The following is a 27,145-nucleotide window of genomic DNA, read 5'->3' as shown; positions in this document are numbered from 1 at the left end:
ACCTGCAAGAATTACCCCACACAGTTCAGTGACCACCAATACTCCAAAAATACTTTTTGTTCTCCCAACAAAGCTTTCTCTGCTCTATTGCCAACACACCTGAACCCTCAACCTCTCAATCACAAGTAAATGTCCCACCTCACTAACCACCCTGGTAAATCTTCATGTATTTCTCTTCCCTTGCTGGAGATCTTTTTGAGTTACAGTCCAATAGGCAGCACAGCATGCTTGATGCCATCTGGGGAGTGCTGAGCAGAGTGGGATCTTTGCTCCCATCAATATCCTGTTCATAGTTGTACTCCAATAGCCCAGGATGTTGATGACAATCCTTGGTGTCCAGGAACACTCCTGGCAGTTCCACCTATTTTGATGGTGTTACCACAAAAGCACCTCATCTTTTTAAGAGACTGAAGTGTGGGGACTCACAGACATGAACTGATGCCAGCAGAGCAAAGCCAGTTTATTACACAAGTTCACCAGTATTTATAAGTCACTATGTTTGTACAAAATCTTCCACTCAGACCCCTTTGTCCCAGTCCCCTTAGAAACACTTGATAATCTTCTTGATTATCATTCTTACACTAGTAATGTCCTTGTTACATTTCACCAGCAAAGTCCTTGTAATATGTTCCCTCATCAAAGTGGTCAGTGTCAGAGGGTCAGAGTGACCAGATGTGATGTCTTCACTTCTGTTCTTGCCTTGAGTTTATCTCCCCCTCAGTTTTCACTGTACCAGGGCCAAAAGGTTGGTGGCACAACCCAGCTCAGCTTCTGTAGCTGTCTGATCTTCCACACTGAACCATGTGACAGGGCTGGCTGCTACAAAGCCAACTTCATGTGGAAGGGGCTGACAGCTGGTCTGTTAGCCAGAAAGAGTTAGCTGAAGAAAAGCTGGTAAGAGTCACCGCTGCCCCTGAAAGGAGTTTTACCAAGGTCATTGGCATGGTCAAGGAGAAGAAAAATGAACAGGGGGGGCCTTGCAGTTGGATGTTGGTGGAAAACAGTGGTGGAGACCTCCCTGCACCAATGAACATTATGCTGATTTATTGTAGCCAAAGAATAGGTATAAACTTGGAAAGAAGGTATAAAATACAGCATGTTATTAAACTAAACAGTGAGAAGCCTTCTGAAATGCTTGGTGTTCTTCTGTGTGTTGCAACCATCTCAACAGCAACAACTTCAAATCTGGACTCTCTGAGGACGTGTGTCACCATGCTCACCTGCATCCTGCAGCAGCTGAGCCATTGCCCTCCCTCAGCTGCTCCTGCACAGCTCTTTGAAACACTCAGCCCACACCTGATGCCTCTCCCTACCTCCCTCTCCCCAGAAACTCTCCCAGAAAAGCTGCATTCTGGAAATCCACAATATCAGTACAGCCTGGGAGAAGAAAGGACTGAGATCAGATTTTTAACAAAATGCATGGGGACCCTGGAGATTGAGAGCTGGACATGAGTCAGCAATGTTTGTTTGCAGCTCAGAAATTCAATCAGGTCCAGGGCTGCACAAACAGAAACATAGCCAGCAGGTAAAAGGAGGGGATTCTCCACTTTTTCTGCTCTTCTTAAACCTCACCTGGAACCCTGAATCCAGTCTGGAGTCCTCAATTCAAAGCAGGCATGGGCCTGTTAGAGCAGCTCCAGACAAGGGCTGCAAAAATGATCACAGGGATGCATTGTCCCTACCACGGAGAAAGGCTGGAGAGAGTTGAGGTTTTTGAGGCAGGAGAAGAGCAGGCTCTGGGGAGACCTTTTATATATAAAGGGGATGAATTAAGAAGTTGGAGAGAGATGTTTTCTCAAGGCCTGTAGTTACTGGACAAAGAGCAAGACTTTCAAACTGAAATAGGATAAATACAGAAGGCACATAAGGAAGAATTTTACTATGATGATTGGGATAAGACACTGGGAAATGTTGCCTAGAGAATGATAGCATATCCCATCTCGAAGAGGTTCAAGGTCAGGTTTTCTCCAACCTTATGTGATGTGTGTGCAGTGAAGGATGTCTGTGTCCATGGCAACAGGATTGGACTAGATAAAACTTAATGGTCTCTTCCACCCAGACCCATTCTGTGCCCCCATGATAACATGGGTCTGTGAGAAGGCAGCCCAATGCCCTCTATCCCTCCCTTTCAGAAACCTTAAAGATCCAAGGGATCTGCTGGAGTCTGACGGGAATCCAGTACCTCTGTCTGGACAGAAATACATTCACTGCTGAGTACTTGTGTCACAGCATTGAGCTGAGCAAGAAAAAGGAAAAGAAGTCCAAACAAATTAGATGTTTATCTCTGGGAAATGTAGGGTAGTTCTACACTGACCCAAAGAGACAGAGAAACTCAGAACCCAGAGGGTCCCTCAGTGCACAATGAGCACTCCCAATGCCAGCCTGTGCTGACAGCCAGTGCAAAACCAGCCCCAACACCACCCTCCCAGAAACATCCCTGGGGCAACATCTCTGCCTTGGGAGGATGTCTGCAGGGCAAAGGATGACACACAGGCACAGGCTGGGATGCAGCAGAATTTAATGTGTCAAAAGATGGAGGAGAGGGGGATCCAGGTGGAGACTCCCAGGTGGAACAGTTTCAGCAGGGGAAGCCACAGAGTCCACTGCCCAGGCCAGAGAGGCCAAAGCCCCCAGAGCTGATGGGCACTCCCTGAGAGCTGAGGATGTTGCCAACAGCAGCAGAGGTGGAGGATCCCACGGCGGTGTTCTGTGGGAAGGAGCTCAGGATGGGCCCGGGCAGGGTCACCACCACGGGCGAGGGCTGGATGGCCACGTGGGAGTCCTGGCACTGCCTGACACAGGGCTCATTGCAGCTGCTGCCCAGCGGGGTGGGGCCACAGGGCTGGCAGGGCTGGCACCGGGTGTAGCAGGACATGGCTTGGGGCTGCAGGTGCACCTGTGAGAGAGGCAAGAGAGGAGCAGAGCGTGAGGGGAGTTTGAAGAGCAACCTCAGCACATCCTGAGGGAGATCCTTTCCCTCAGCTCTCACGAGCACCACCAAGAAGGCCAAAGCCAGGGACGACCCCTCCCAACCCACAGCTCAGGAGACATCTCAGTCTATATCCAGCCTTTCTCCACAACACATCTCCCCTCTCCCTTGGTAAGTAGACTCAAGACACAGCAGAGAACAAAAACAGACTTATCTGATCAGAAATCCCAGAGAATTACAAGGTGGAAGAGAAAGGGCCAGAGGAAGGCCACAAGGAGAACCCAGAGGAAGACAAGAGAGGGCTCAAAACTCACCTTGTTCCCAACAAGATGGAGCTGAAGGAGTGGATGGGGAGAGTGAGGAGAACGTGCTGCTTTTATACTGCTCCTGCCCTGCCCCAGGCCCACAGGCACTGCACAGGGGCAGTAATTTTCCTACAGACTCATCTCCAAAGCAGACTGTCCTCCCAAATGCCCCAGGTTGTGTTTTGGTTTCTGTCAACGCTGCCATTTCATTTCCTCGTTGCTGACATGGCCATTTGGCCACAGAGGATCTTTTGAAGTGCTGGCATGAGAGGCCTGAGGCTCTCACGAGCACCATCACGTCAGTACAGGCAGAAGATGTGCCCCCATGTGTTCCAGAGGGCTGTGGGCAAATATGTGGGGAGTGTTTTTACAAACCCCTGTGAGGAAACATGGTCGTGTCTTCCCACTAAAGCAATCCCCTCCTGAGTACCTGAAGTCTTCCCTCAGTGTGGGCATGCTGCATCCCTCTCCCTCCCTGCTGCCTCCCTGCTCAGGCCACGACTCACTGGGCATTGCCTCTCTAGGCAGGTTTGGCACACTGCTGGTTCCAAATGGCTTTGCCCAAGGAAATCTTTTCCTTCAGGGAAGACATCTCCTGGTTTACTTGGCAGAGTTGTCTCCTCTCACAGGCATCTCTGGGCGACCCCAGCCTGTGCTGTCAGCAGGCTTGTGGGAGGAGAGCCCTGTCCTAGCAAAAACCCCTTGATCACCCTACAAATCCTGTGGGCTCAGGTGCTTCTGCTCTCACCACCTGAGGCATATGTTGGCTCTTGGAACATCGCTCTCTTTCTCCCCTTCTCCTGACACCATGATGCTTTTTGGCTGCACCCTGATCTGGGGGGCACACAAAATCCTGCCCACTTTTTCAAAACACACTGCCAGTGCTGAGAACACCCCAGTGCTGCCAGGCAGGTCAGGCTGAGGGCAATGGCCTTTGGGGGTGCCTGGAGCTGTGGGGTGTGGGGACAGCCCAGTGCTTGAAGATGGTTTATCCAGAAAAGAAGTGGAGTTGCCCAAAGGATTAAGGCCTGGCAGGATCCTGAGGCTTGGCAGGATCCTGTGGCCTGGAAGGATCCTGAGGCCTGGTTGGATCCTGCAGTGCCACATGCCTGGGGATGCTCAGGGAGGGGATGCACTCAGAAAAGCCCTGGGTACAAAACCTGCTCTCAAAATACACCAAGGACTGATGCACTTCCCTGCCCTGCAAACATGCAGGCAGCTGGGGTGTGCCCCAGGAGGGCAAGGGAATGCCTTCAGTAGGCAAATCTCCAGGGAGAGACTCACCCCACCAGGGGCAAGTCACACGCTAATTTTGGGATGGTTGTGTGTCAGCCTTTTGGTGTGAGGCCAGGCCAGGAGGGTGTGATGTCTGCAGGGCTGCCCAAGGCAGGGCTGCGTCCCCCTCCAGCAAGGGCAGCTCCATCCTGGCCCAGGGAAAAGGGATGCTTGGCAGCTCCCTCACAGGTCTGGGGTGCTTGCAGGACTGACAATGTGTACTGAAAAAGTGGCCTGTGCTCGTGTGTCCTGCAGATTATGGTACAAAACATGCAAGAAATTGCATTGTGGGGTGAGGAGAGAGGGAGGAACACGGTGATTTCCCAAGAGCCAACAGGACCCTCTGAGGCCCAACCCTAAAGGGATTCTTCAGGAATCACAGAATTGGGGGGGGCAAAAACCTCCTCCCACAAGCCTGCTGACAGCACAGGCTGGGGTCACCCAGAGATGCCTGTGAGAGGAGACAACTCTGCCAAGTAAACCAGGAGATGTCTTCCCTGAAGGAAAAGATTTCCTTGGGCAAAGCCATTTGGAACCAGCAGTGTGCCAAACCTGCCTAGAGAGGCAATGCCCAGTGAGTCGTGGCCTGAGCAGGGAGGCAGCAGGGAGGGAGAGGGATGCAGCATGCCCACACTGAGGGAAGACTTCAGGTACTCAGGAGGGGATTGCTTTAGTGGGAAGACACGACCATGTTTCCTCACAGGGGTTTGTAAAAACACTCCCCACATATTTGCCCACAGCCCTCTGGAACACATGGGGGCACATCTTCTGCCTGTACTGACGTGATGGTGCTCGTGAGAGCCTCAGGCCTCTCATGCCAGCACTTCAAAAGATCCTCTGTGGCCAAATGGCCATGTCAGCAACGAGGAAATGAAATGGCAGCGTTGACAGAAACCAAAACACAACCTGGGGCATTTGGGAGGACAGTCTGCTTTGGAGATGAGTCTGTAGGAAAATTACTGCCCCTGTGCAGTGCCTGTGGGCCTGGGGCAGGGCAGGAGCAGTATAAAAGCAGCACGTTCTCCTCACTCTCCCATCCACGCCTTCAGCTCCATCTTGTTGGGAACAAGGTGAGTTTTGTAAGACTTTTCTCTTGTTCTGCTTTTCCACCTCTTATGGCTTATCCTTGCACACACCTCTCTCTGACATATTCTGGGCCCCGAGAATGCTTACTCTGGGAGAGGAAAGGATGCAGACAGTGGGCAGAGGAAAAGGTTCAGACTTTGAGATATCTGTGGAGCAGTAGGCTAAGTGGGGTCCTCCTGGGCCTGCAATTCCTGCTGTGTTCTTCTGAGGGAAAGGCGATGTCTGTGGGCTCCTGGTGAAGTCTTTATGGATGAGGAAAAAGGACACACTCCTGCAGGGGGGTGACACATTACACTTGAAACATCCCTCATGCCTTGATTTTCCCTTCCCTCTCTCTCAGGTGCATCTCCAGCCCCAAGCCATGTCCTGCTACACCCGGTGCCAGCCCTGCCAGCCCTGTGGCCCCACCCCGCTGGGCAGCAGCTGCAATGAGCCCTGTGTCAGGCAGTGCCAGGACTCCCACGTGGCCATCCAGCCTTCGCCCGTGGTGGTGACCCTGCCTGGGCCCATCCTCAGCTCCTTCCCACAGAACACCGCCGTGGGATCCTCCACCTCTGCTGCTGTTGGCAGCATCCTCAGCTCTCAGGGAGTGCCCATCAGCTCTGGGGGCTTTGGCCTCTCTGGCCTGGGCAGTGCCCTCTGTGGCACGAGGAGCTTCCCCTGCTGAAGCTGCTGACACTGCCCTGGGGAGGAACCCAGGCACTGCCAGGATGGAACCGGCCTGGGCACGCAGCATCGGCTTGGTGCTTCCTGAGGGGCTGAGCAACCCCAGCAGCCCTTGCAGAGGGACAGGGCCAGCCTGGGCTCTTGGCAAGCACAGCCCATCCCTGCCTCTGTCCCCTGTCACTCTCTCCTTTCCCTCCTGTCCCCTTCTTCCCCTGTGCTCCCTGGGGCTGTGAGTCCCACTCAGCCATCCTGGGGAGCACCTGCTGGCCCTGCTCCCTCTCTGGGTCAGGCAGGTGGACGCCTGCTGGGATCTCTGCCATGGCCGTGTGATGGAGATTCTGAGCTGACCCTGGTGCTCTCTGCACTGACACCTCCACTCAGAGTGACCTTGTTCCCATCTTTAAATTAAATTAAATTTCTGTTGCATCCTACCCTATGCCTCTGTGTCTTCGTTTCCCTGTTGTTGGTCTCCCATGATTCCCAGGGAGAGAGGTCTTGCTCAGGGATGGTTCTGTGTGACAGATTTAGGAGAAAGTGTTTGAGTGCCTTTTAAGACAGGAGAGTTAAATCTGTTTTATCATGATATTGCTCCTTTCTATCATTCTCGATATGTCTGGAGCTGGTAGAATGAACCAATCCTCTTCACTGCCCTTGTCTATTCCAAGGATGATTTTCTTTGTCCTGCAGCAGTTCAGCCTTCCCTCAGCTTCCTCTGGACAGCCTTTGAGTCCTTCATCCCACACCTGCTGCCTCTCTTCCTTCCCAATGTATTTTCCTGTCACCACCTCTCCAAAAACTTTCCTAGGAAGCCCTGGGCAGACACAAGGAAGGAGCAGAGCAAAGAGGACAAAGGCAAAGTGGCTGTGTGGTGTTAAGAGCAGCACTAAGCACTGAGCAGCGGTTCTCATGATCTGCTGACCCAGTGGGAAGGGGGAGAATTGGAATAGCAAGAGAGTGACATAGCCTGGTGCCAAGATCAGGACATTCTATGTAGGAATGGGAGAAAAAAGAGAAAACCGCATGGTTCCAAGGCAATCATGTGGCAGCAGCAGACCAATGCCCAGGCATCTGGGAAGACTGTCCAGATTTATTATCATAATATCATGCTTAGATTTATTGCTAAGCATGATATTATCTGTGCCCAGTGCTGTGGTGGAATCACCAGCCCTGGAGGGATTTAAAAGATCATTAGTTGTGACGCTTGGGGACTTGCTTTAGTGTTGAGCTTGGAAGAGCTGGGTTAATGGTTGGACCCCTTAATCTTAAAGGTCTTTTCATACCTAAGTCATTCCATGATTCTACATGACCTGGAACAGCCCTTTGGTCAGTTGAGGTCATTTGTCCTTCTGCAGAATGATCACCAAGGGTAAGAGGGAGGTTTGGGCAAAGCTGAATCTGATGGTCAGAGGATCAGCTGGGGAGTCATGGCTTCCTTCCTCACCTGCAAGTTACAGAGAGAGATTTTTCAAGAGAATTTTGGGAGCATGCAAGGATTTATACTCATGGGCTCAATGTCCAAGAGGAAACCAGTGATGAGTGGTGTCCATCAGGGATCAATACAGGGACCAATATTTGTTAATATGTTCATCAATAACATAGTGGGACTGAGTGGACACTCAACAAGTTTGTGAATGACACCAAGCTAAGGCTTGAGGAAAGTGTTTCAGTCCAGAGGGATCTTGGCAGCTTTGAGAATGGTCCCATGTGAAACCCAGGAACTTCACCAAGGCCAGCACTGGATGAGAAACGGTTTAGACCAGCCCTGCAGAGAAGGAACCAGGCATCATGGAGGTAGAAAAATTGGACATGAGGCAGCAATGTGTTCTTGACATCCAGAAATTCAATCATGTCTTGGTCTGCGCAAAGAGAAATACAGCCAGCAGGTCAGCTCTGGGTAGCCCCCACCTGGAACCCTGAATGCAGTCTGGAGTCCTCAATTCAAAGTAGGCATGGGCCTGTTAGAGCAGCTCCAGACAAGGGCTGCAGAAATGATCACAGGGATGCATTGCCCCTAGCATGGAGAAAGGCTGAGGGACTTGAGTTTTTTCAGGCAGGAGAAGTGCAGGCTCTGGTGAGACCTTATTGCAGCATTTCAATGTGTAAAGAGGATGGATAAGAAAATTGGAGAGAGACATTATATCAAGGCCTGCAGTGACTGGACAAGGAGCAACACTTTTAAACTGAAATAGGGTAGGTGTAGTTGGGACATAAGGAAGAAGTTAATGATGTGGTGAGAAATAGAAAATGGCATGTCCCATCAGGGGAAGTGCTCAGGGTGAGTTTTAGTGGAACTTTGAGTAACTGATAGAGTGGCACAGTACTGTTAGGAAGGGTTTGCCTGGCACCTGATGGGAAGCTGGGAGCTGTGTCCTTGCAGCAACATATTCACTGCTTGGTACCTCCATTGCAGTGCTGAGGTGACTGAGAGACAATGAAAAAGTGTATGAAGTACAGGTTAGCCACTGAACTCGTGACAGAAATTCCATTCTGATGCAAGGAGTCAAAGAAACTCAGAGGGTCCCTCAGTGCACAGCCTGTGCTGACAGCCAGTGCAAAACCAGCCCCAACAACACCCCCCACCCCAGAAACATGCCTGGGGCAACATCTCTGCCTTGGGAGAGTGACTGCAGGGCAAAGGATGACACAGAGGCACAGGCTGGGATGCAGCAGAATTTAATGAGTCAAAAGAGGAAGGAGAGGGGGATCCAGGTGGAGGCCACAGTGCAGGGAGCAACTTCAGCAGGGGAAGCTCCTCGTGCCACAGAGGCCACTGCCCAGGCCAGAGAGGCCAAAGCCCCCAGAGCTGATGGGCACTCCCTGAGAGCTGAGGATGCTGCCAACAGCAGCAGAGGTGGAGGATCCCACCACAGTGTTCTGTGGGAAGGAGCTGAGGATGGGCCCAGGCAGGGTCACCACCACGGGCGAGGGCTGGATGAACACAGTGGAGTCCTGGCACTGCCTGACACAGGGCTCATTGCAGCTGCTGCCCAGCGGGGTGGGGCCACAGGGCTGGCAGGGCTGGCAGCGGGTGTAGCAGGACATGGCTTGGGGCTGCAGGTGCACCTGAGAGACAGGGAAGGGAAAAGTTATGAGGGGTTTTTGAAGAGCAACCCATCACCACACCATGCAGCTGCCCTGTCAAGCCAAGATGGGATCAAGAGCTGCAGGTCTTGTATTGATGCCCACAGGCTTCTCCTTCCATTTAGCCAAAGAAGTTCCCTGCCAAGAGCAACCAAGCCCAGGGTAATCTCACCTATCCCGTCTCTCACTTCAGCCAAGTCCCAAACTCTCCCTGTGCATACTTTCTCTTCCCTCTCCCACCATAAGCAGCCCTATGACCTGGCATAGAACAAAGGGGCAGGTATGTGCAGAAAACAGAAGAAGGGAGAATAGAAGGAGTGAGAATAGAAAAGTCTTCAACCGTACCTTGTTCTCAATGAGATGGGGACAAGAGGACTGGATGTGAGAGTGAGGAGAAGGTGCTGCTTTTATACTGCTCCTGCCCTGCCCCAGGCCCACAGTCACTGCACTGGGGCAGTAATTTTCCAACAGACTCATCTCCAAAGCAAAATATCCTCCCTAACGCCACAGGTTGTGCTTTTGTTTCTGTCAACGCTGCCATTTCATTTCCTCATTTCTGACATTCCTGCTCTGCCTTGCATGATCCTTTCATGTGCCACAAGAAGAAGACATCCCATGAAGAATCATGCCAGTGAGTGCAGAAGTACAGGAGGGGTCCTGGGCAGGCAGATATTGTCTTGGACAGGGAAGTGCTGTTTGGAATTGCAGTGGGTGAGCTCCAAGTCAAGGATTGCCTGAGAAAAGCAGACCCATACCAGCAGAGGGTAGAATGGATGCACTGGTCCCATCTACCTGCCATGAGGCTTGTCTCAGGCTGTGGTGGGGGGCTCTCCTGAATGCTTTACAGACGTAAAGGTTTGTAGAAAACACCTCCCCACCATCTGGGACACAACCCTGGGCTTCACATGACATGACTTCTCCTGGCATTAGAGCTTCCTCATGCTTCCTTTCCCCGACCCAAAGGCTTCCTCAGGCTGGAGCACAAATCAGCAGCCCTGGAGAAGCTGAAACATGCCCTGCTCTGGAGTGAATGAGAGCTGGAAGGACCCTGTGGTACCACATGCCAGGGGATGCTCAGGGAGGGGAACATGTTCAGAAGGGCCCAGCTCTCAAACCGCATCAAGGAGTGCTGCACTTCCCTGCCCTGCAGACATGGAGGCAGCTGGGGAACGTCCCAGGAGGGCAAGGGAATGCCTTCAGTAGGCAAATTTCCAGGGAGAGACTCTCTCCACCTATGGGGAGTCTCAGTCTAAATTTGGGTTGGCCGTGTGTCAGCCTTGCGACGTGCTGTGTGCAGCCCATGACCCAACGCTGTTGAATTCCCCTCCAGCAAGGGCAGCTCCATCCATGCCTCAGGAAAACCATCTTCAGTCACTGGGCTGTTCCTTGTACAGAGCTCCAGGCAGCTCAAACAGAAACTGCCCTCAGCATGAACTTGTTACCATCACTCCCACAGCTCAGGGGGCTTTCACGACAATCCGTTTGTTCTGGAAAAGTATCCTTGGCTAGTATGGGGCCAAAGTGTATGATGGTCTGGGGAAAATGGGGAGAACAAGGTATTTTATGAACCTCCACACACCCCTACGAGAGTGAGAAGGGACCCAACTTCATGACACATCTCAAGGAATCCTGGGGTTCAGGAGAGTAAAGTTATCTTCCCTCACAACTGCTGGTGGCAAACATTAGTAACGCCACAATGGAGCCATGAGAGGGGACAACCTTGCCAAACAAACTGCCACATGAGGAGAAGACAGGCTTGGTGGGAGGGTAAGTTCAGCTGCCTGCAAAGAGGGTAGAAAACAACGAGAGCATTTTTCCCCAGATAGGTGTCAACTGTCTGCACAGACCCCTCCAGCACATGCAACTCATCTTCTGCACGTACTGATGTGTCACTGCCCAGAAAACCCTTGGGTCTTTCATCTCAATGCTTGAAATAATCCTTGGAGGCCTATTGGTCACGTCAGAAATGAGGAAATGAAAATGGCAGCGTTGATGGAAACAAAAGCACAACCTGTGGCATTAGGGAGGATATTTTGCTTGGGAGGCGGGTCTGTAGGAAAATTACTGCCCCTGTGCAGTGACTGAGGGCCTGGGGCAGGGCAGGAGCAGTATAAAAGCAGCACGTTCTCCTCACTCCCCCATCCACTCCTTCAGCTCCATCTTGTTGGCAACAAGGTGAGTTTTGAAGACTTTCCTCTTGTTCTGCTTTTCCACCTCTTATGCCTTGTCTCTGCACACACCTCTCTCTGACACATTCTGGGCCCCGAGAATGCTTGCTCTGGGAGAGGAAAGGATGCAGACAGTGGGCAGAGGAAAAGGTTCAGACTCTGAGATGTCTCTGGAGCAGTGGGCGATGTGGGGTCCTCCTGGGCCTGCAATTCCTGCTGTTGTCTTCTGAGGGAAAGGAGATGTCTGTGGGCTCCTGGTGAAGTCCTTTATGGATGAGGAAAAAGGACTCACTCCTGCAGGGGGGTGACACATTACATTTGAAACATCCCTCATGCCTTGATTTTCCCTTCCCTCTCTCTCAGGTGCACCTGCAGCCCCAAGCCATGTCCTGCTACACCCGGTGCCAGCCCTGCCAGCCCTGTGGCCCCACCCCGCTGGGCAGCAGCTGCAACGAGCCCTGTGTCAGGCAGTGCCAGGACTCCACTGTGTTCATCCAGCCCTCGCCCGTGGTGGTGACCCTGCCTGGGCCCATCCTCAGCTCCTTCCCACAGAACACCGCCGTGGGATCCTCCACCTCTGCTGCTGTTGGCAGCATCCTCAGCTCTGAGGGAGTGCCCATCAGCTCTGGGGGCTTTGGCCTCTCTGGCCTGGGCAGTGCCCTCTGTGGCACGAGGAGCCTCCCCTGCTGAAGCTGCTCCCTGCACTGTGGCCTCCACCTGGATCCCCCTCTCCTTCCTCTTTTGACCCATTAAATTCTGCTGCATCCCAGCCTGTGCTTCTGTGTCATCCTTTGCCCTGCAGTCACTCTCCCAAGGCAGAGATGTTGCCCCAGGCATGTTTCTGGGAGGGTGGTGTTGGGGCTGGTTTTGCACTGGCTGTCAGCACAGGCTGTGCACTGGGAGTGCTCAGTGTGCACTGAGGGACCCTCTGGGTTCTGAGTTTCCCTGTCTCAATGGATTTGAAAAGAATGATAAAATCCCAGACTGGGTTGGGTTGGAAAGGACCTTAAAGCTTATCCCGTTCCATCCCCTGTCCTGGGCAGGGACACCTTCCACTATCCCAGATTGCTCCAAGCCCCGTCTCAGCCTGGCCTTGAACACCTCCAGGGATCCAGGGTCAGCCGCAGCTTCTCTGGGCACCCTGTGCCAGGGCCTCCCCACCCTTGTAGTAAAGGATTGCTTCTTGATATACAGTCTAAATTTACCCTCTGTCAGTGTGAAGGCATTGCCCTTGTGCTGTCACTACATATTCTTGTAAATAGTCTTTCTCCATCTTGACTGTAAATTCCCTTCAGGTTCTGCAAGGCCACAATTACATCACCCCAAGGCTTTTCCTCCCCAGGCTGAGCAACCCCAATTCTCCCAGACTTTCCTCACAGCAGGGCTGCTCCATCCCTCTGATAATCTCAGATTCCTCTGGACCCGCTCCAACAGCTCCACATCCTTCCTGTGCTGGCACCCCAGAGTTGGAGGCAGCTCTGCAGGTGGGGTCTCACCTGAGCGTGGCAGAATCCCCTCCCTTGTCCTGCTGCCAGGCTGCTTTGGATGTAGCCCAGGACACAGTTGGCTTTCTGGGCTGCCAGAGCACAGTCCTGGTTTGTGGCAGGCACCTATCATCCCACAGGCACCCAAAGTCCTTCTTGGTAGAATAGAATAGAATAGAATAGAATAGAATAGAATAGAATAGAATAGAATAGAATAGAATAGAATAGAATAGAATAGAATAGAATAGAATAGAATAGAATAGAATTACCCTGCATGGTCTAGGGAGAACCATGCACCTCTGTCCTCTTTAAGCTAAACGTTTGACACAAGTACTCAGCAGTGAATGAGTTACTGACAAGAGAAAGGACCAGCTTCCCATCAGACTCCAGGAGATCCCATCCTAACCACAGGATTCCCAAAAGAGGGACACAGTGCAGTGAGCTGCCTTCTCACAGACCTGTGTTCCCTTGAAATCACAGAATGGGTTTGGTTGTGTTGCCCAGAAAGTCAGATTTGTTACCCACTCCACAACAACTCAATAATCACACACTCAGCAGAGACATTGATTATTTAGGTCAGAGTTGCACAAGCCTGGGTGCTTGGTGGAATTCCCCAAATGAAGCATACCCAGCAGACTTTTCATGCCATTGTTTGTACACAGAAATTCAGAGTTAGAAGCTTTCCAAGTACAGCTCTCTATGGGGATTGGTTGCTGAGTTCCATACAAGTGACACAACCGCAGCTCAATTCTACACATGCTCAGGGGAAGGCTCTTCACCTGGCCACAGGGTCTTTTTTATCTGTAGCTGTGACTCTCAGTATTGCAATGAACATAATTCAGCTATAGGATACATGGACCTTGACTCTTCTGCCAGGCTAGCAATGTATACATAGGAACACATCAGCATCTTGATTTACTGCATCCTTTAAAACTTCTTTTTCCACTGATGTCCCAGAGTAAGAGATGCTAACTGCAATCTGCTCCACTGGCACACAACATCTTGATTTATTCCTGTTGTGGTTTAGGGATGGCATCCTCCAATTTAGTAGTCCTGCTAAAAAAAAATCCACACCAACACTGGCTTCCCCTTCCCCTCCAGCTAGAAGCACAAAAGTCAAAGATCAAAAGTGGAGATGAGAACAATTTACTGGAAACCGCAATGAGACAAGAAATGAAACAGTAACAGATGCAATATTAATACCAAAAGATAAAATACTAATACCAAAGTGAGACAAAGAAATTATTTACAGGAAAGTGAAACAATTTCAGATGGTTTCACACACACCCCCCCCCCCCCAGGATTTTTGCCACCGGAAGGAACAGCCTTCTTCCTGGAAGCAAGAGAGAATTAATATGGAAAAGACATGAGCTGGAATGGTAACATGGAGGTCTTGCCCATGTCCCCTCCTGCTCACCTGGGCCAAACCATGACAATTACATCTTTAAGGCTTGTTAGTTCCCAGGTGTCCTTGACTAGGGGCGGCAGCTGCTGCCCGTTGCACTGGTTAGGGCTCCTTTCTTCCTGAATTAGGCTGGAAAGTACAGTGAGATCTTTGTCTGGTTGGACAATGGTATTCTCCAGTTTCATGCTTCAAATAAAGCCATGTGCCGATCTGACTCCTTCCCCTGCTTCTTCACTGTGGAGGGCTGGAGAGGAGAATTGTAGGCACAAAAAGCAAAGATCACAGGCTTAGATAAGTACAATTTACTGGAAGCAGCAATTAGATGTCAGTAGAGAAAATTAGAAAATGGAGTTACCTATTGCATCATTAGGAATATTTAAATTGAGCCTGTGTTAACACCCTCTGAACAACCATCCCCCACAATCCCTTCCCACATCCAGCCCTGAGCAACACCTCTCTTTCTGGCCATGTTGGGAGTGGATCTGCAGGGGAATAAATGAGAGGAACACATGGACTGCGATGCAAAAGAACTTTAATGAGTCAAACCAGGAAAAATAGGTCAATCCAAGGTGAGGTGCCAATGCAGAGAGCACCAGGGGCGAACAACAGTCTGTTGTTTTCCAAGGTGTCATTTCCAAGCAGGTGCCCATAAAAGGGTGGAGCCAGCAGGTTCTCCCCAGGATGGCCGAGTGGGACTCACAGCCCCAGGGAGAACAAGGGAACAAGGAGACAGGAGGGAAAGGAGAGAGTGGCAGGGGACAGAGGCAGGGATGGGCTGTGCTTGCCAAGAGCCCAGGCTGGCCCTGTCCCTCTGCAAGGGCTGCTGGGGTTGCTCAGCCCCTCAGGAAGCACCAAGCCGATGCTGCGTGCCCAGGGCGGTTCCATCCTGGCAGTGCCTGGGTTCCTCCCCAGGGCAGTGTCAGCAGCTTCAGCAGGGGAGGCTCCTCGTGCCACAGAGGGCACTGCCCAGGCCAGAGAGGCCAAAGCCCCCAGAGCTGATGGGCACTCCCTCAGAGCTGAGGATGCTGCCAACAGCAGCAGAGGTGGAGGATCCCACCACAGTGTTCTGTGGGAAGGAGCTGAGGATGGGCCCAGGCAGGGTCACCACCACAGGCGAGGGCTCGATGATGACAGTGGAGTCCTGGCACTGCCTGACACAGGGCTCATTGCAGCTGCTGCCCAGCGGGGTGGGGCCACAGGGCTGGCAGGGCTGGCACCGGGTGTAGCAGGACATGGCTTGGGGCTGCAGGTGCACCTGAGAGACAAGGAAGGTGGAGGCAGAGTTGTCTGCACTATGTCAGTGCAGTCTGTTGGCACACCATGACGGAGAATAGCAAAGAGATGGAGAAGACTCTAGGAGGATGCTTAGAGATGCCAAAAAGCCGCACTGTTTGCTCACACCCCCAAGAATCTCCTTAAGACTGACCAAGCCCAGGGACTTCCACGCTAAGGCCTGAACTCAGGAGACATCTCAGAAAAAGCCCAGCCTCTCTCCATGCCCAACTTCTGCCCCTTTCCTTTCCCATAACAAGCTGTTCTCAACAACCCACATGGGATTAAAGCAGAGAATGTGATCAGAAAGTCCAAAGGAGGAAGAAAAGAAAGAACTTCAGACTCACCTTGATCCCAAGGAGATGAAGGTGAGAGGAGTGAATGAGACAGTGAGGAGAAGATCTCCCTTTTATACTGCTCCTGCACTGCCCCAGGCCCACAGGCACTGCACATGGACTGTAATTTCCCAACACATTCAACTCCAAAGCAAAACACCCGCCCTAACGCCACACATTGTGGTTTGATTTCCATCGAGGCTGCCATTTCATTTCCTCATTTCTGACATGCTTGCTCTGTGCTGCAGCTCCTTCCACGTGTGCCTGGCCAGGCCTGAGCCCCCCTGGGATCAGAGCGTGTCCTTGCAGGCACAGGAGGTGCCCCCAGGCCAGAGGGTCCCTGCAGGCAGGGGATGTTGGCTCGGGCTGTGCCTTGCCACTGTTGGCAGCTGCCTCTGCAGGGGCAGCCCCAGCTCTGCCCTGCCCCAAAGAGCAGCAGAGCACCCAAAGGCTCCTCTCCTCACAGCACGTCCTGCCTGCTGCTCTCTCCTCCCTCTCTCCTCACCCCAGCTCCCACTGGACACTGCTTCTCCAGGGAAATGCTTTCCTCTCCCTTCCTCTGGATGCAGATTGTCTGCCAGGCTGAGTGTTCCAGGTTTGGGGCTGGAAAGGCAAAGCCCACCTGGAGCTGAATCAGGACAGCTGCTGGTGGGAAAGAAGAAGATCATCCACACAGGGCAACAGCAAAAGGAAAACTTGAGCCAAGGCTGACTGGGGCAACTTCACTGAGGGCAAGGGTTACAGGAAAGGGGAAGGTTCTTCAAGGCTTCTGGGCCTTGGTCTTCATTTTAGTGTCACAGGATCAACCTCCTGATATTCCTCAGAAACAGGGGTAGGGAAATGCTCCCCATGGCAGAGGAGGAGGATCAGCTGTGGGAACATTTAAACAGACTGGACCAATGTAAATGTGTGACCTGGTGATGGGCACATGAGTGTGGGTGTCAAAGAAAGCACGTCTGAGCCCCCTTTGGGAGGTGCCAGCAGTCAGGGAATGCAGCTGAGGACAGAGAGAAAGAGGTGTTCAGGGAGGATTCAAGGTTCAATGTACAGACCCTGGACTTCAAACATCCCAGCTCTTCCACTCACTCAGGTATCTGGCAGGTCAGATGTGCCTTCACAGGCACCAGTGAAGAAATCAGAAAAGCTGGCAGCATCTTAGGGGCACCTTGTAGTTCAAAATACATGAAAAGTCAAAGCAAAACACAGGAAAACAGGAGAAGATGCTGATGGAGGGACAGAATGGACTCAAGGTCTCATCTTCCTGGTGAAAGACACCTGGCTGTGGAGGGGAGCTCTCCTGGAGGCTCAGGAGCTGAAAGAAGGGGTTTCAGAAAACACTGCCCCACTGCTTTGGGGTCAAAGCTTTCAACATCCTGGGATCCAAAGCTCTATGGCTTCTGCAGGGCATTGGGACTAAGCCCACCCCTTTCCAATGCCCCAAATGCCTCCTCAGCCTAGAGAACAACCCAGCACCATTGGAGAGGGAAGGAAACCTCCTCCATTTCCCCACATGTGAGAGCTTTGGGGAAACTGCAGTGCCACATGCCTGGGGATGCTCAGGGAGGGGATGCACTCGGAAAAGCCCTGGGTACAAAACCTGCTCTCAAAATACACCAAGGACTGATGCACTTCCCTGCCCTGCAAACATGCAGGCAGCTGGGGTGTGCCCCAGGAGGGCAAGGGAATGCCTTCAGTAGGCAAATCTCCAGGGAGAGACTCACCCCACCAGGGGCAAGTCACACGCTAATTTTGGGATGGTTGTGTGTCAGCCTTTTGGTGTGAGGCCAGGCCAGGAGGGTGTGATGTCTGCAGGGCTGCCCAAGGCAGGGCTGCGTCCCCCTCCAGCAAGGGCAGCTCCATCCTGGCCCAGGGAAAAGGGATGCTTGGCAGCTCCCTCACAGATCCCACGTGTTCTCAGTACTGACAGCATGTATTGGAAAAGTGGCCTCTGCTCGTGTGTCATCCAGGTCAGGCTCCACATTGTGCAGCCAAAGGGTGGGTGAGGAGAGAGGGAAACAAGGAACGGTCCAGACACCCAACACCTCCCTCACATATTGAGAAGCAAGCCAGTGGCACAGGGCTCTGTTTGAAACTTGATTCCTGCCAATGATCAGGCAATGAAGGAATCACAGAATCAGAAGGATTGGTAAAAACCTCTAAGATCATTGAGTCCAACCATTACTCATGTGTTCCTGCAAGAAAAATCATTTGGCTTCTCATTCCTTAACATGAAAGGGATCTTCATGACCCAGTGGGGATGTCAGAAACGTGGAAATTAAATTACAGCATTGATGTAAACCAAAACACACCCTGTGGCATTAGGGAGGATATTTTGCTTTGGAGATGAGTCTGTAGGAAAATTGTTGCCCTGTGCAGTTACTGTGAGCCTGGGGCGGTGCAGGAGCAGTATAAAAGCAGCTCATTCTCCTCACTCACATCCACTCTTCCTCTCTCCAGCTTCTTGGGAATAAGGTGACTTTGGAGCTTTTCTGCTCCTCTTTGTCCTCCTCTGCATACATTTCTAAGCCATTACAGGTCTTCAGCTGGGCACTGGGGCTCCTTGCCATGGGTGAGGGAAGGAGGCAGAAGGTGTGGCATAGGCAGACACTGGGGTTTGGCTGAGGTGACTCCTGAGCTATTGGCAAGGTGCAGATCTCTGAGGACATTGTCATGATTTGGGGAGCTAAGAAAAACAGGGTCATCCTCATGCTGGCATGACAGGTTGATCCTCACCCACTCCTTGTGCTCTGTTTTCCCTTCCCTCTCTCTCAGGTGCGCCTGCAGCCCCAAGCCATGTCCTGCTACACCCCGTGCCGGCCCTGCCAGCCCTGTGGCCCCACCCCGCTGGGCAGCAGCTGCAATGAGCCCTGTGTCAGGCAGTGCCAGGACTCCACTGTCGTCATCGAGCCCTCGCCCGTGGTGGTGACCCTGCCCGGGCCCATCCTCAGCTCCTTCCCACAGAACACCACCGTGGGATCCTCCACCTCTGCTGCTGTTGGCAGCATCCTCAGCTCTCAGGGAGTGCCCATCAGCTCTGGGGGCTTTGGCCTCTCTGGCCTGGGCAGTGCCCTCTGTGGCACGAGGAGCTTCCCCTGCTGAAGCTGCTGGCACTGCCCTGGGGAGGAACCCAGGCACTGCCAGGATGGAACCGGCCTGGGCACGCAGCATCGGCTTGGTGCTTCCTGAGGGGCTGAGCAACCCCAGCAGCCCTTGCAGAGGGACAGGGCCAGCCTGGGCTCTTGGCAAGCACAGCCCATCCCTGCCTCTGTCCCCTGCCACTCTCTCCTTTCCCTCCTGTCCCCTTCTTCCCCTGAGCTCCCTGGGGCTGTGAGTCCCACTCGGCCATCCTGGGGAGCACCTGCTGGCTCCACCCCTTTATGGGCACCTGCTTGGAAATGACACCTTGGAAAACAACAGACTGTTGTTCGCCCCTGGTGCTCTCTGCACTGGCACCTCACCTTGGATTGACCTATTTTTCCTGGTTTGACTCATTAAAGTTCTTTTGCATCGCAGTCCATGTGTTCCTCTCATTTATTCCCCTGCAGATCCACTCCCAACATGGCCAGAAAGAGAGGTGTTGCTCAGGGCTGGATGTGGGAAGGGATTGTGGGGGATGGTTGTTCAGAGGGTGTTAACACAGGCTCAATTTAAATATTCCTAATGATGCAATAGGTAACTCCATTTTCTAATTTTCTCTACTGACATCTAATTGCTGCTTCCAGTAAATTGTACTTATCTAAGCCTGTGATCTTTGCTTTTTGTGCCTACAATTCTCCTCTCCAGCCCTCCACAGTGAAGAAGCAGGGGAAGGAGTCAGATCGGCACATGGCTTTATTTGAAGCATGAAACTGGAGAATACCATTGTCCAACCAGACAAAGATCTCACTGTACTTTCCAGCCTAATTCAGGAAGAAAGGAGCCCTAACCAGTGCAACGGGCAGCAGCTGCCGCCCCTAGTCAAGGACACCTGGGAACTAACAAGCCTTAAAGATGTAATTGTCATGGTTTGGCCCAGGTGAGCAGGAGGGGACATGGGCAAGACCTCCATGTTACCATTCCAGCTCATGTCTTTTCCATATTAATTCTCTCTTGCTTCCAGGAAGAAGGCTGTTCCTTCCGGTGGCAAAAATCCTGGGGGGGGGGGGGGTGTGTGTGAAACCATCTGAAATTGTTTCACTTTCCTGTAAATAATTTCTTTGTCTCACTTTGGTATTAGTATTTTATCTTTTGGTATTAATATTGCATCTGTTACTGTTTCATTTCTTGTCTCATTGCGGTTTCCAGTAAATTGTTCTCATCTCCACTTTTGATCTTTGACTTTTGTGCTTCTAGCTGGAGGGGAAGGGGAAGCCAGTGTTGGTGTGGATTTTTTTTTAGCAGGACTACTAAATTGGAGGATGCCATCCCTAAACCACAACAGGAATAAATCAAGATGTTGTGTGCCAGTGGAGCAGATTGCAGTTAGCATCTCTTACTCTGGGACATCAGTGGAAAAAGAAGTTTTAAAGGATGCAGTAAATCAAGATGCTGATGTGTTCCTATGTATACATTGCTAGCCTGGCAGAAGAGTCAAGGTCCATGTATCCTATAGCTGAATTATGTTCATTGCAATACTGAGAGTCACAGCTACAGGTAAAAAAGACCCTGTGGCCAGGTGAAGAGCCTTCCCCTGAGCATGGGTAGAATTGAGCTGCGGTTGTGTCACTTGTATGGAACTCAGCAACCAATCCCCATAGAGAGCTGTACTTGGAAAGCTTCTAACTCTGAATTTCTGTGTACAAACAATGGCATGAAAAGTCTGCTGGGTATGCTTCATTTGGGGAATTCCACCAAGCACCCAGGCTTGTGCAACTCTGACCTAAATAATCAATGTCTCTGCTGAGTGTGTGATTATTGAGTTGTTGTGGAGTGGGTAACAAATCTGACTTTCTGGGCAACACAACCAAACCCATTCTGTGATTTCAAGGGAACACAGGTCTGTGAGAAGGCAGCTCACTGCACTGTGTCCCTCTTTTGGGAATCCTGTGGTTAGGATGGGATCTCCTGGAGTCTGATGGGAAGCTGGTCCTTTCTCTTGTCAGTAACTCATTCACTGCTGAGTACTTGTGTCAAACGTTTAGCTTAAAGAGGACAGAGGTGCATGGTTCTCCCTAGACCATGCAGGGTAATTCTATTCTATTCTATTCTATTCTATTCTATTCTATTCTATTCTATTCTATTCTATTCTATTCTATTCTACTCTACCAAGAAGGACTTTGGGTGCCTGTGTGATGATAGGTGCCTGCCACAAACCAGGACTGTGCTCTGGCAGCCCAGAAAGCCAACTGTGTCCTGGGCTACATCCAAAGCAGCCTGGCAGCAGGACAAGGGAGGGGATTCTGCCACGCTCAGGTGAGACCCCACCTGCAGAGCTGCCTCCAACTCTGGGGTGCCAGCACAGGAAGGATGTGGAGCTGTTGGAGCGGGTCCAGAGGAATCTGAGATTATCAGAGGGATGGAGCAGCCCTGCTGTGAGGAAAGTCTGGGAGAATTGGGGTTGCTCAGCCTGGGGAGGAAAAGCCTTGGGGTGATGTAATTGTGGCCTTGCAGAACCTGAAGGGAATTTACAGTCAAGATGGAGAAAGACTATTTACAAGAATATGTAGTGACAGCACAAGGGCAATGCCTTCACACTGACAGAGGGTAAATTTAGACTGTATATCAAGAAGCAATCCTTTACTACAAGGGTGGGGAGGCCCTGGCACAGGGTGCCCAGAGAAGCTGTGGCTGATCCTGGACCCCTGGAGGTGTTCAAGGCCAGGCTGAGACGGGGCTTGGAGCAATCTGGGATAGTGGAAGGTGTCCCTGCCCAGGACAGGGGATGGAACGGGATAAGCTTTAAGGTCCTTTCCAACCCAACCCAGTCTGGGATTTTATCATTCTTTTCAAATCCATTGAGACAGGGAAACTCAGAACCCAGAGGGTCCCTCAGTGCACACTGAGCACTCCCAATGCCAGCCTGTGCTGACAGCCAGTGCAAAACCAGCCCCAACACCACCCTCCCAGAAACATCCCTGGGGCAACATCTCTGCCTTGGGAGAGTGACTGAAGGGCAAAGGATGACACAGAGGCACAGGCTGGGATGCAGCAGAATTTAATGAGTCAAAAGAGGAAGGAGAGGGGGATCCAGGTGGAGGCCACAGTGCAGGGAGCAGCTTCAGCAGGGGAGGCTCCTCGTGCCACAGAGGGCACTGCCCAGGCCAGAGAGGCCAAAGCCCCCAGAGCTGATGGGCACTCCCTGGGAGCTGAGGATGCTGCCAACAGCAGCAGAGGTGGAGGATCCCACGGCGGTGTTCTGTGGGAAGGAGCTGAGGATGGGCCCAGGCAGGGTCACCACCACGGGCGAGGGCTGGATGAACACAGTGGAGTCCTGGCACTGCCTGACACAGGGCTCATTGCAGCTGCTGCCCAGCGGGGTGGGGCCACAGGGCTGGCAGGGCTGGCACCGGGTGTAGCAGGACATGGCTTGGGGCTGCAGGTGCACCTGAGAGAGAGGGAAGGGAAAATCAAGGCATGAGGGATGTTTCAAATGTAATGTGTCACCCCCCTGCAGGAGTGAGTCCTTTTTCCTCATCCATAAAGGACTTCACCAGGAGCCCACAGACATCTCCTTTCCCTCAGAAGACAACAGCAGGAATTGCAGGCCCAGGAGGACCCCACATCGCCCACTGCTCCAGAGACATCTCAGAGTCTGAACCTTTTCCTCTGCCCACTGTCTGCATCCTTTCCTCTCCCAGAGTAAGCATTCTCGGGGCCCAGAATATGTCAGAGAGAGGTGTGTGCAGAGAGAAGCCATAAGAGGTGGAAAAGCAGAACAAGAAGAAAGTCTTCAAAACTCACCTTGTTGCCAACAAGATGGAGCTGAAGGAGTGGATGGGGGAGTGAGGAGAACGTGCTGCTTTTATACTGCTCCTGCCCTGCCCCAGGCCCTCAGTCACTGCACAGGGGCAGTAATTTTCCTACAGACCCGCCTCCCAAGCAAAATATCCTCCCTAATGCCACAGGTTGTGCTTTTGTTTCCATCAACGCTGCCATTTTCATTTCCTCATTTCTGACGTGACCAATAGGCCTCCAAGGATTATTTCAAGCATTGAGATGAAAGACCCAAGGGTTTTCTGGGCAGTGACACATCAGTACGTGCAGAAGATGAGTTGCATGTGCTGGAGGGGTCTGTGCAGACAGTTGACACCTATCTGGGGAAAAATGCTCTCGTTGTTTTCTACCCTCTTTGCAGGCAGCTGAACATACCCTCCCACCAAGCCTGTCTTCTCCTCATGTGGCAGTTTGTTTGGCAAGGTTGTCCCCTCTCATGGCTCCATTGTGGCGTTACTAATGTTTGCCACCAGCAGTTGTGAGGGAAGATAACTTTACTCTCCTGAACCCCAGGATTCCTTGAGATGCATCATGAAGTTGGGTCCCTTCTCACTCTCGTAGGGGTGTGTGGAGGTTCATAAAATACCTTGTTCTCCCCATTTTCCCCAGACCATCATACACTTTGGCCCCATTCTAGCCAAGGATACTTTTCCAAAACAAACTGATTGTCGTGAAAGCCCCCTGAGCTGTGGGAGTGATGGTAACAAGTTCATGCTGAGGGCAGTTTCTGTTTGAGCTGCCTGGAGCTCTGTACAAGGAACAGCCCAGTGACTGAAGATGGTTTTCCTGAGGCATGGATGGAGCTGCCCTTGCTGGAGGGGAATTCAGCAGCGTTGGGTCATGGGCTGCACACAGCACGTCACAAGGCTGACACACGGCCAACCCAAAATTAGACTGAGACTCCCCATAGGTGGAGAGAGTCTCTCCCTGGAAATTTGCCTACTGAAGGCATTCCCTTGCCCTCCTGGGACGTTCCCCAGCTGCCTCCATGTCTGCAGGGCAGGGAAGTGCAGCACTCCTTGATGCGGTTTGAGAGCTGGGCCCTTCTGAACATGTTCCCCTCCCTGAGCATCCCCTGGCATGTGGTACCACAGGGTCCTTCCAGCTCTCATTCACTCCAGAGCAGGGCATGTTTCAGCTTCTCCAGGGCTGCTGATTTGTGCTCCAGCCTGAGGAAGCCTTTGGGTCGGGAAAAGGAAGCATGAGGAAGCTCTAATGCCAGGAGAAGTCATGTCATGTGAAGCCCAGGGTTGTGTCCCAGATGGTGGGGAGGTGTTTTCTACAAACCTTTACGTCTGTAAAGCATTCAGGAGAGCCCCCCACCACAGCCTGAGACAAGCCTCATGGCAGGTAGATGGGACCAGTGCATCCATTCTACCCTCTGCTGGTATGGGTCTGCTTTTCTCAGGCAATCCTTGACTTGGAGCTCACCCACTGCAATTCCAAACAGCACTTCCCTGACCAAGACAATATCTGCCTGCCCAGGACCCCTCCTGTACTTCTGCACTCACTGGCATGATTCTTCATGGGATGTCTTCTTCTTGTGGCACATGAAAGGATCATGCAAGGCAGAGCAGGAATGTCAGAAATGAGGAAATGAAATGGCAGCGTTGACAGAAACAAAAGCACAACCTGTGGCGTTAGGGAGGATATTTTGCTTTGGAGATGAGTCTGTTGGAAAATTACTGCCCCAGTGCAGTGACTGTGGGCCTGGGGAAGGGCAGGAGCAGTATAAAAGCAGCACCTTCTCCTCACTCTCACATCCAGTCCTCTTGTCCCCATCTCATTGAGAACAAGGTACGGTTGAAGACTTTTCTATTCTCACTCCTTCTATTCTCCCTTCTTCTGTTTTCTGCACATACCTGCCCCTTTGTTCTATGCCAGGTCATAGGGCTGCTTATGGTGGGAGAGGGAAGAGAAAGTATGCACAGGGAGAGTTTGGGACTTGGCTGAAGTGAGAGACGGGATAGGTGAGATTACCCTGGGCTTGGTTGCTCTTGGCAGGGAACTTCTTTGGCTAAATGGAAGGAGAAGCCTGTGGGCATCAATACAAGACCTCCAGCTCTTGATCCCATCTTGGCTTGGCAGGGCAGCTGCATGCTGTGGTGATGGGTTGCTCTTCAAAAACCCCTCATGACTTTTCCCTTCCCTCTCTCTCAGGTGCACCTGCAGCCCCAAGCCATGTCCTGCCACATCCCGTGCCGGCCCTGCCAGCCCTGTGGCCCCACCCCGCTGGGCAGCAGCTGCAATGAGCCCTGTGTCAGGCAGTGCCAGGACTCCACTGTGTTCATCCAGCCCTCGCCAGTGGTGGTGACCCTGCCTGGGCCCATCCTCAGCTCCTTCCCACAGAACACCGCCGTGGGATCCTCCACCTCTGCTGCTGTTGGCAGCATCCTCAGCTCTCAGGGAGTGCCCATCAGCTCTGGGGGCTTTGGCCTCTCTGGCCTGGGCAGTGCCCTCTGTGGCACGAGGAGCCTCCCCTGCTGAAGCTGCTCCCTGCACTGTGGCCTCCACCTGGATCCCCTTCTCCTTCCTCTTTTGACACATTAAATTCTGCTGCATCCCAGCCTGTGCCTCTGTGTCATCCTTTGCCCTGCAGTCACTCTCCCAAGGCAGAGATGTTGCCCCAGGCATGTTTCTGGGGTGGGGGGTGTTGTTGGGGCTGGTTTTGCACTGGCTGTCAGCACAGGCTGTGCACTGAGGGACCCTCTGAGTTTCTTTGACTCCTTGCATCAGAATGGAATTTCTGTCACGAGTTCAGTGGCTAACCTGTACTTCATACACTTTTTCATTGTCTCTCAGTCACCTCAGCACTGCAATGGAGGTACCAAGCAGTGAATATGTTGCTGCAAGGACACAGCTCCCAGCTTCCCATCAGGTGCCAGGCAAACCCTTCCTAACAGTACTGTGCCACTCTATCAGTTACTCAAAGTTCCACTAAAACTCACCCTGAACACTTCCCCTGATGGGACATGCCATTTTCTATTTCTCACCACATCATTAACTTCTTCCTTATGTCCCAACTACACCTACCCTATTTCAGTTTAAAAGTGTTGCTCCTTGTCCAGTCACTGCAGGCCTTGATATAATGTCTCTCTCCAATTTTCTTATCCATCCTCTTTACACATTGAAATGCTGCAATAAGGTCTCACCAGAGCCTGCACTTCTCCTGCCTGAAAAAACTCAAGTCCCTCAGCCTTTCTCCATGCTAGGGGCAATGCATCCCTGTGATCATTTCTGCAGCCCTTGTCTGGAGCTGCTCTAACAGGCCCATGCCTACTTTGAATTGAGGACTCCAGACTGCATTCAGGGTTCCAGGTGGGGGCTACCCAGAGCTGACCTGCTGGCTGTATTTCTCTTTGCGCAGACCAAGACATGATTGAATTTCTGGATGTCAAGAACACATTGCTGCCTCATGTCCAATTTTTCTACCTCCATGATGCCTGGTTCCTTCTCTGCAGGGCTGGTCTAAACCGTTTCTCATCCAGTGCTGGCCTTGGTGAAGTTCCTGGGTTTCACATGGGACCATTCTCAAAGCTGCCAAGATCCCTCTGGACTGAAACACTTTCCTCAAGCCTTAGCTTGGTGTCATTCACAAACTTGTTGAGTGTCCACTCAGTCCCACTATGTTATTGATGAACATATTAACAAATATTGGTCCCTGTATTGATCCCTGATGGACACCACTCATCACTGGTTTCCTCTTGGACATTGAGCCCATGAGTATAAATCCTTGCATGCTCCCAAAATTCTCTTGAAAAATCTCTCTCTGTAACTTGCAGGTGAGGAAGGAAGCCATGACTCCCCAGCTGATCCTCTGACCATCAGATTCAGCTTTGCCCAAACCTCCCTCTTACCCTTGGTGATCATTCTGCAGAAGGACAAATGACCTCAACTGACCAAAGGGCTGTTCCAGGTCATGTGGAATCATAGAATGACTTAGGTATGAAAAGACCTTTAAGATTAAGGGGTCCAACCATTAACCCAGCTCTTCCAAGCTCAACACTAAAGCAAGTCCCCAAGCGTCACAACTAATGATCTTTTAAATCCCTCCAGGGCTGGTGATTCCACCACAGCACTGGGCACAGATAATATCATGCTTAGCAATAAATCTAAGCATGATATTATGATAATAAATCTGGACAGTCTTCCCAGATGCCTGGGCATTGGTCTGCTGCTGCCACATGATTGCCTTGGAACCATGCGGTTTTCTCTTTTTTCTCCCAT

At 51.8% G+C, this 27,145-nt stretch overlaps 7 protein-coding genes across 7 annotated transcripts in view; 4 read left to right on the top strand and 3 right to left on the bottom strand.

Moving 5' to 3' along the window:
• The first annotated feature begins 5,539 nt into the window (after window positions 1-5,539).
• Window positions 5,540-6,692, top strand: LOC132339194 (feather keratin 1-like). Its single transcript, XM_059869334.1, has 2 exons — window positions 5,540-5,579; window positions 5,936-6,692. Exon 2 carries the CDS (start codon window positions 5,957-5,959, stop codon window positions 6,260-6,262), a length of 306 nt encoding a protein of 101 aa, XP_059725317.1. The 5' UTR covers window positions 5,540-5,579; window positions 5,936-5,956; the 3' UTR covers window positions 6,263-6,692.
• Window positions 6,693-8,918: 2,226 nt separating this feature from the next.
• LOC132339262 (feather keratin 1-like) overlaps window positions 8,919-27,145 on the bottom strand; it is a 41,237-nt gene continuing 23,010 nt past the window's right edge. Inside the window, exon 2 of the mRNA XM_059869446.1 lies at window positions 8,919-9,324. Coding sequence (XP_059725429.1) covers window positions 8,998-9,303 — 306 coding nt within the window. The 5' untranslated portion in view covers window positions 9,304-9,324 and the 3' untranslated portion in view covers window positions 8,919-8,997. The remainder of the gene's footprint in view (window positions 9,325-27,145) is intronic.
• On the top strand, window positions 11,459-12,279 carry LOC132339249 (feather keratin 1-like). Its single transcript, XM_059869427.1, has 2 exons — window positions 11,459-11,517; window positions 11,874-12,279. The coding sequence occupies exon 2, from the start codon at window positions 11,895-11,897 to the stop codon at window positions 12,198-12,200; it is 306 nt and encodes a 101-aa protein (XP_059725410.1). The 5' UTR covers window positions 11,459-11,517; window positions 11,874-11,894; the 3' UTR covers window positions 12,201-12,279.
• On the bottom strand, window positions 14,915-16,062 carry LOC132339251 (feather keratin Cos1-1/Cos1-3/Cos2-1-like). The gene is made up of 2 exons (XM_059869429.1): window positions 16,019-16,062; window positions 14,915-15,654 (listed from the first exon to the last, which is right to left on the bottom strand). The coding sequence occupies exon 2, from the start codon at window positions 15,631-15,633 to the stop codon at window positions 15,328-15,330; it is 306 nt and encodes a 101-aa protein (XP_059725412.1). The 5' UTR covers window positions 15,634-15,654; window positions 16,019-16,062; the 3' UTR covers window positions 14,915-15,327.
• On the top strand, window positions 18,396-19,518 carry LOC132339253 (feather keratin Cos1-1/Cos1-3/Cos2-1-like). The gene is made up of 2 exons (XM_059869431.1): window positions 18,396-18,478; window positions 18,779-19,518. Exon 2 carries the CDS (start codon window positions 18,800-18,802, stop codon window positions 19,103-19,105), a length of 306 nt encoding a protein of 101 aa, XP_059725414.1. The 5' UTR covers window positions 18,396-18,478; window positions 18,779-18,799; the 3' UTR covers window positions 19,106-19,518.
• Window positions 22,124-22,938, bottom strand: LOC132339250 (feather keratin 1-like). Its single transcript, XM_059869428.1, has 2 exons — window positions 22,886-22,938; window positions 22,124-22,529 (listed from the first exon to the last, which is right to left on the bottom strand). Exon 2 carries the CDS (start codon window positions 22,506-22,508, stop codon window positions 22,203-22,205), a length of 306 nt encoding a protein of 101 aa, XP_059725411.1. The 5' UTR covers window positions 22,509-22,529; window positions 22,886-22,938; the 3' UTR covers window positions 22,124-22,202.
• LOC132339056 (feather keratin 1-like) lies at window positions 24,584-25,484 on the top strand. The gene is made up of 2 exons (XM_059869101.1): window positions 24,584-24,715; window positions 25,079-25,484. Exons 1-2 carry the CDS (start codon window positions 24,584-24,586, stop codon window positions 25,403-25,405), a joined length of 459 nt encoding a protein of 152 aa, XP_059725084.1. The 3' UTR covers window positions 25,406-25,484.

Source organism: Haemorhous mexicanus, chromosome 28 (genome assembly GCF_027477595.1).
Source record: "Haemorhous mexicanus isolate bHaeMex1 chromosome 28, bHaeMex1.pri, whole genome shotgun sequence".
Lineage (NCBI taxonomy): Eukaryota > Metazoa > Chordata > Aves > Passeriformes > Fringillidae > Haemorhous > Haemorhous mexicanus.
This window is presented reverse-complemented; position numbering and strand designations above follow the sequence as displayed.

Bases quoted from the DNA above. Each gene is read 5' to 3' on its own strand.
- LOC132339250 (XM_059869428.1), bottom strand. From the start codon at position 22,508: ATGTCCTGCTACACCCGGTGCCAGCCCTGCCAGCCCTGTGGCCCCACC.
- LOC132339251 (XM_059869429.1), bottom strand. From the start codon at position 15,633: ATGTCCTGCTACACCCGGTGCCAGCCCTGCCAGCCCTGTGGCCCCACC.
- LOC132339249 (XM_059869427.1), top strand. From the start codon at position 11,895: ATGTCCTGCTACACCCGGTGCCAGCCCTGCCAGCCCTGTGGCCCCACC.
- LOC132339253 (XM_059869431.1), top strand. From the start codon at position 18,800: ATGTCCTGCTACACCCCGTGCCGGCCCTGCCAGCCCTGTGGCCCCACC.
- LOC132339194 (XM_059869334.1), top strand. From the start codon at position 5,957: ATGTCCTGCTACACCCGGTGCCAGCCCTGCCAGCCCTGTGGCCCCACC.
- LOC132339056 (XM_059869101.1), top strand. From the start codon at position 24,584: ATGAGTCTGTTGGAAAATTACTGCCCCAGTGCAGTGACTGTGGGCCTG. The intron at 24,716-25,078 runs GTACGGTTGAAG...CCTCTCTCTCAG, and splicing joins CCCATCTCATTGAGAACAAG to GTGCACCTGCAGCCCCAAGC.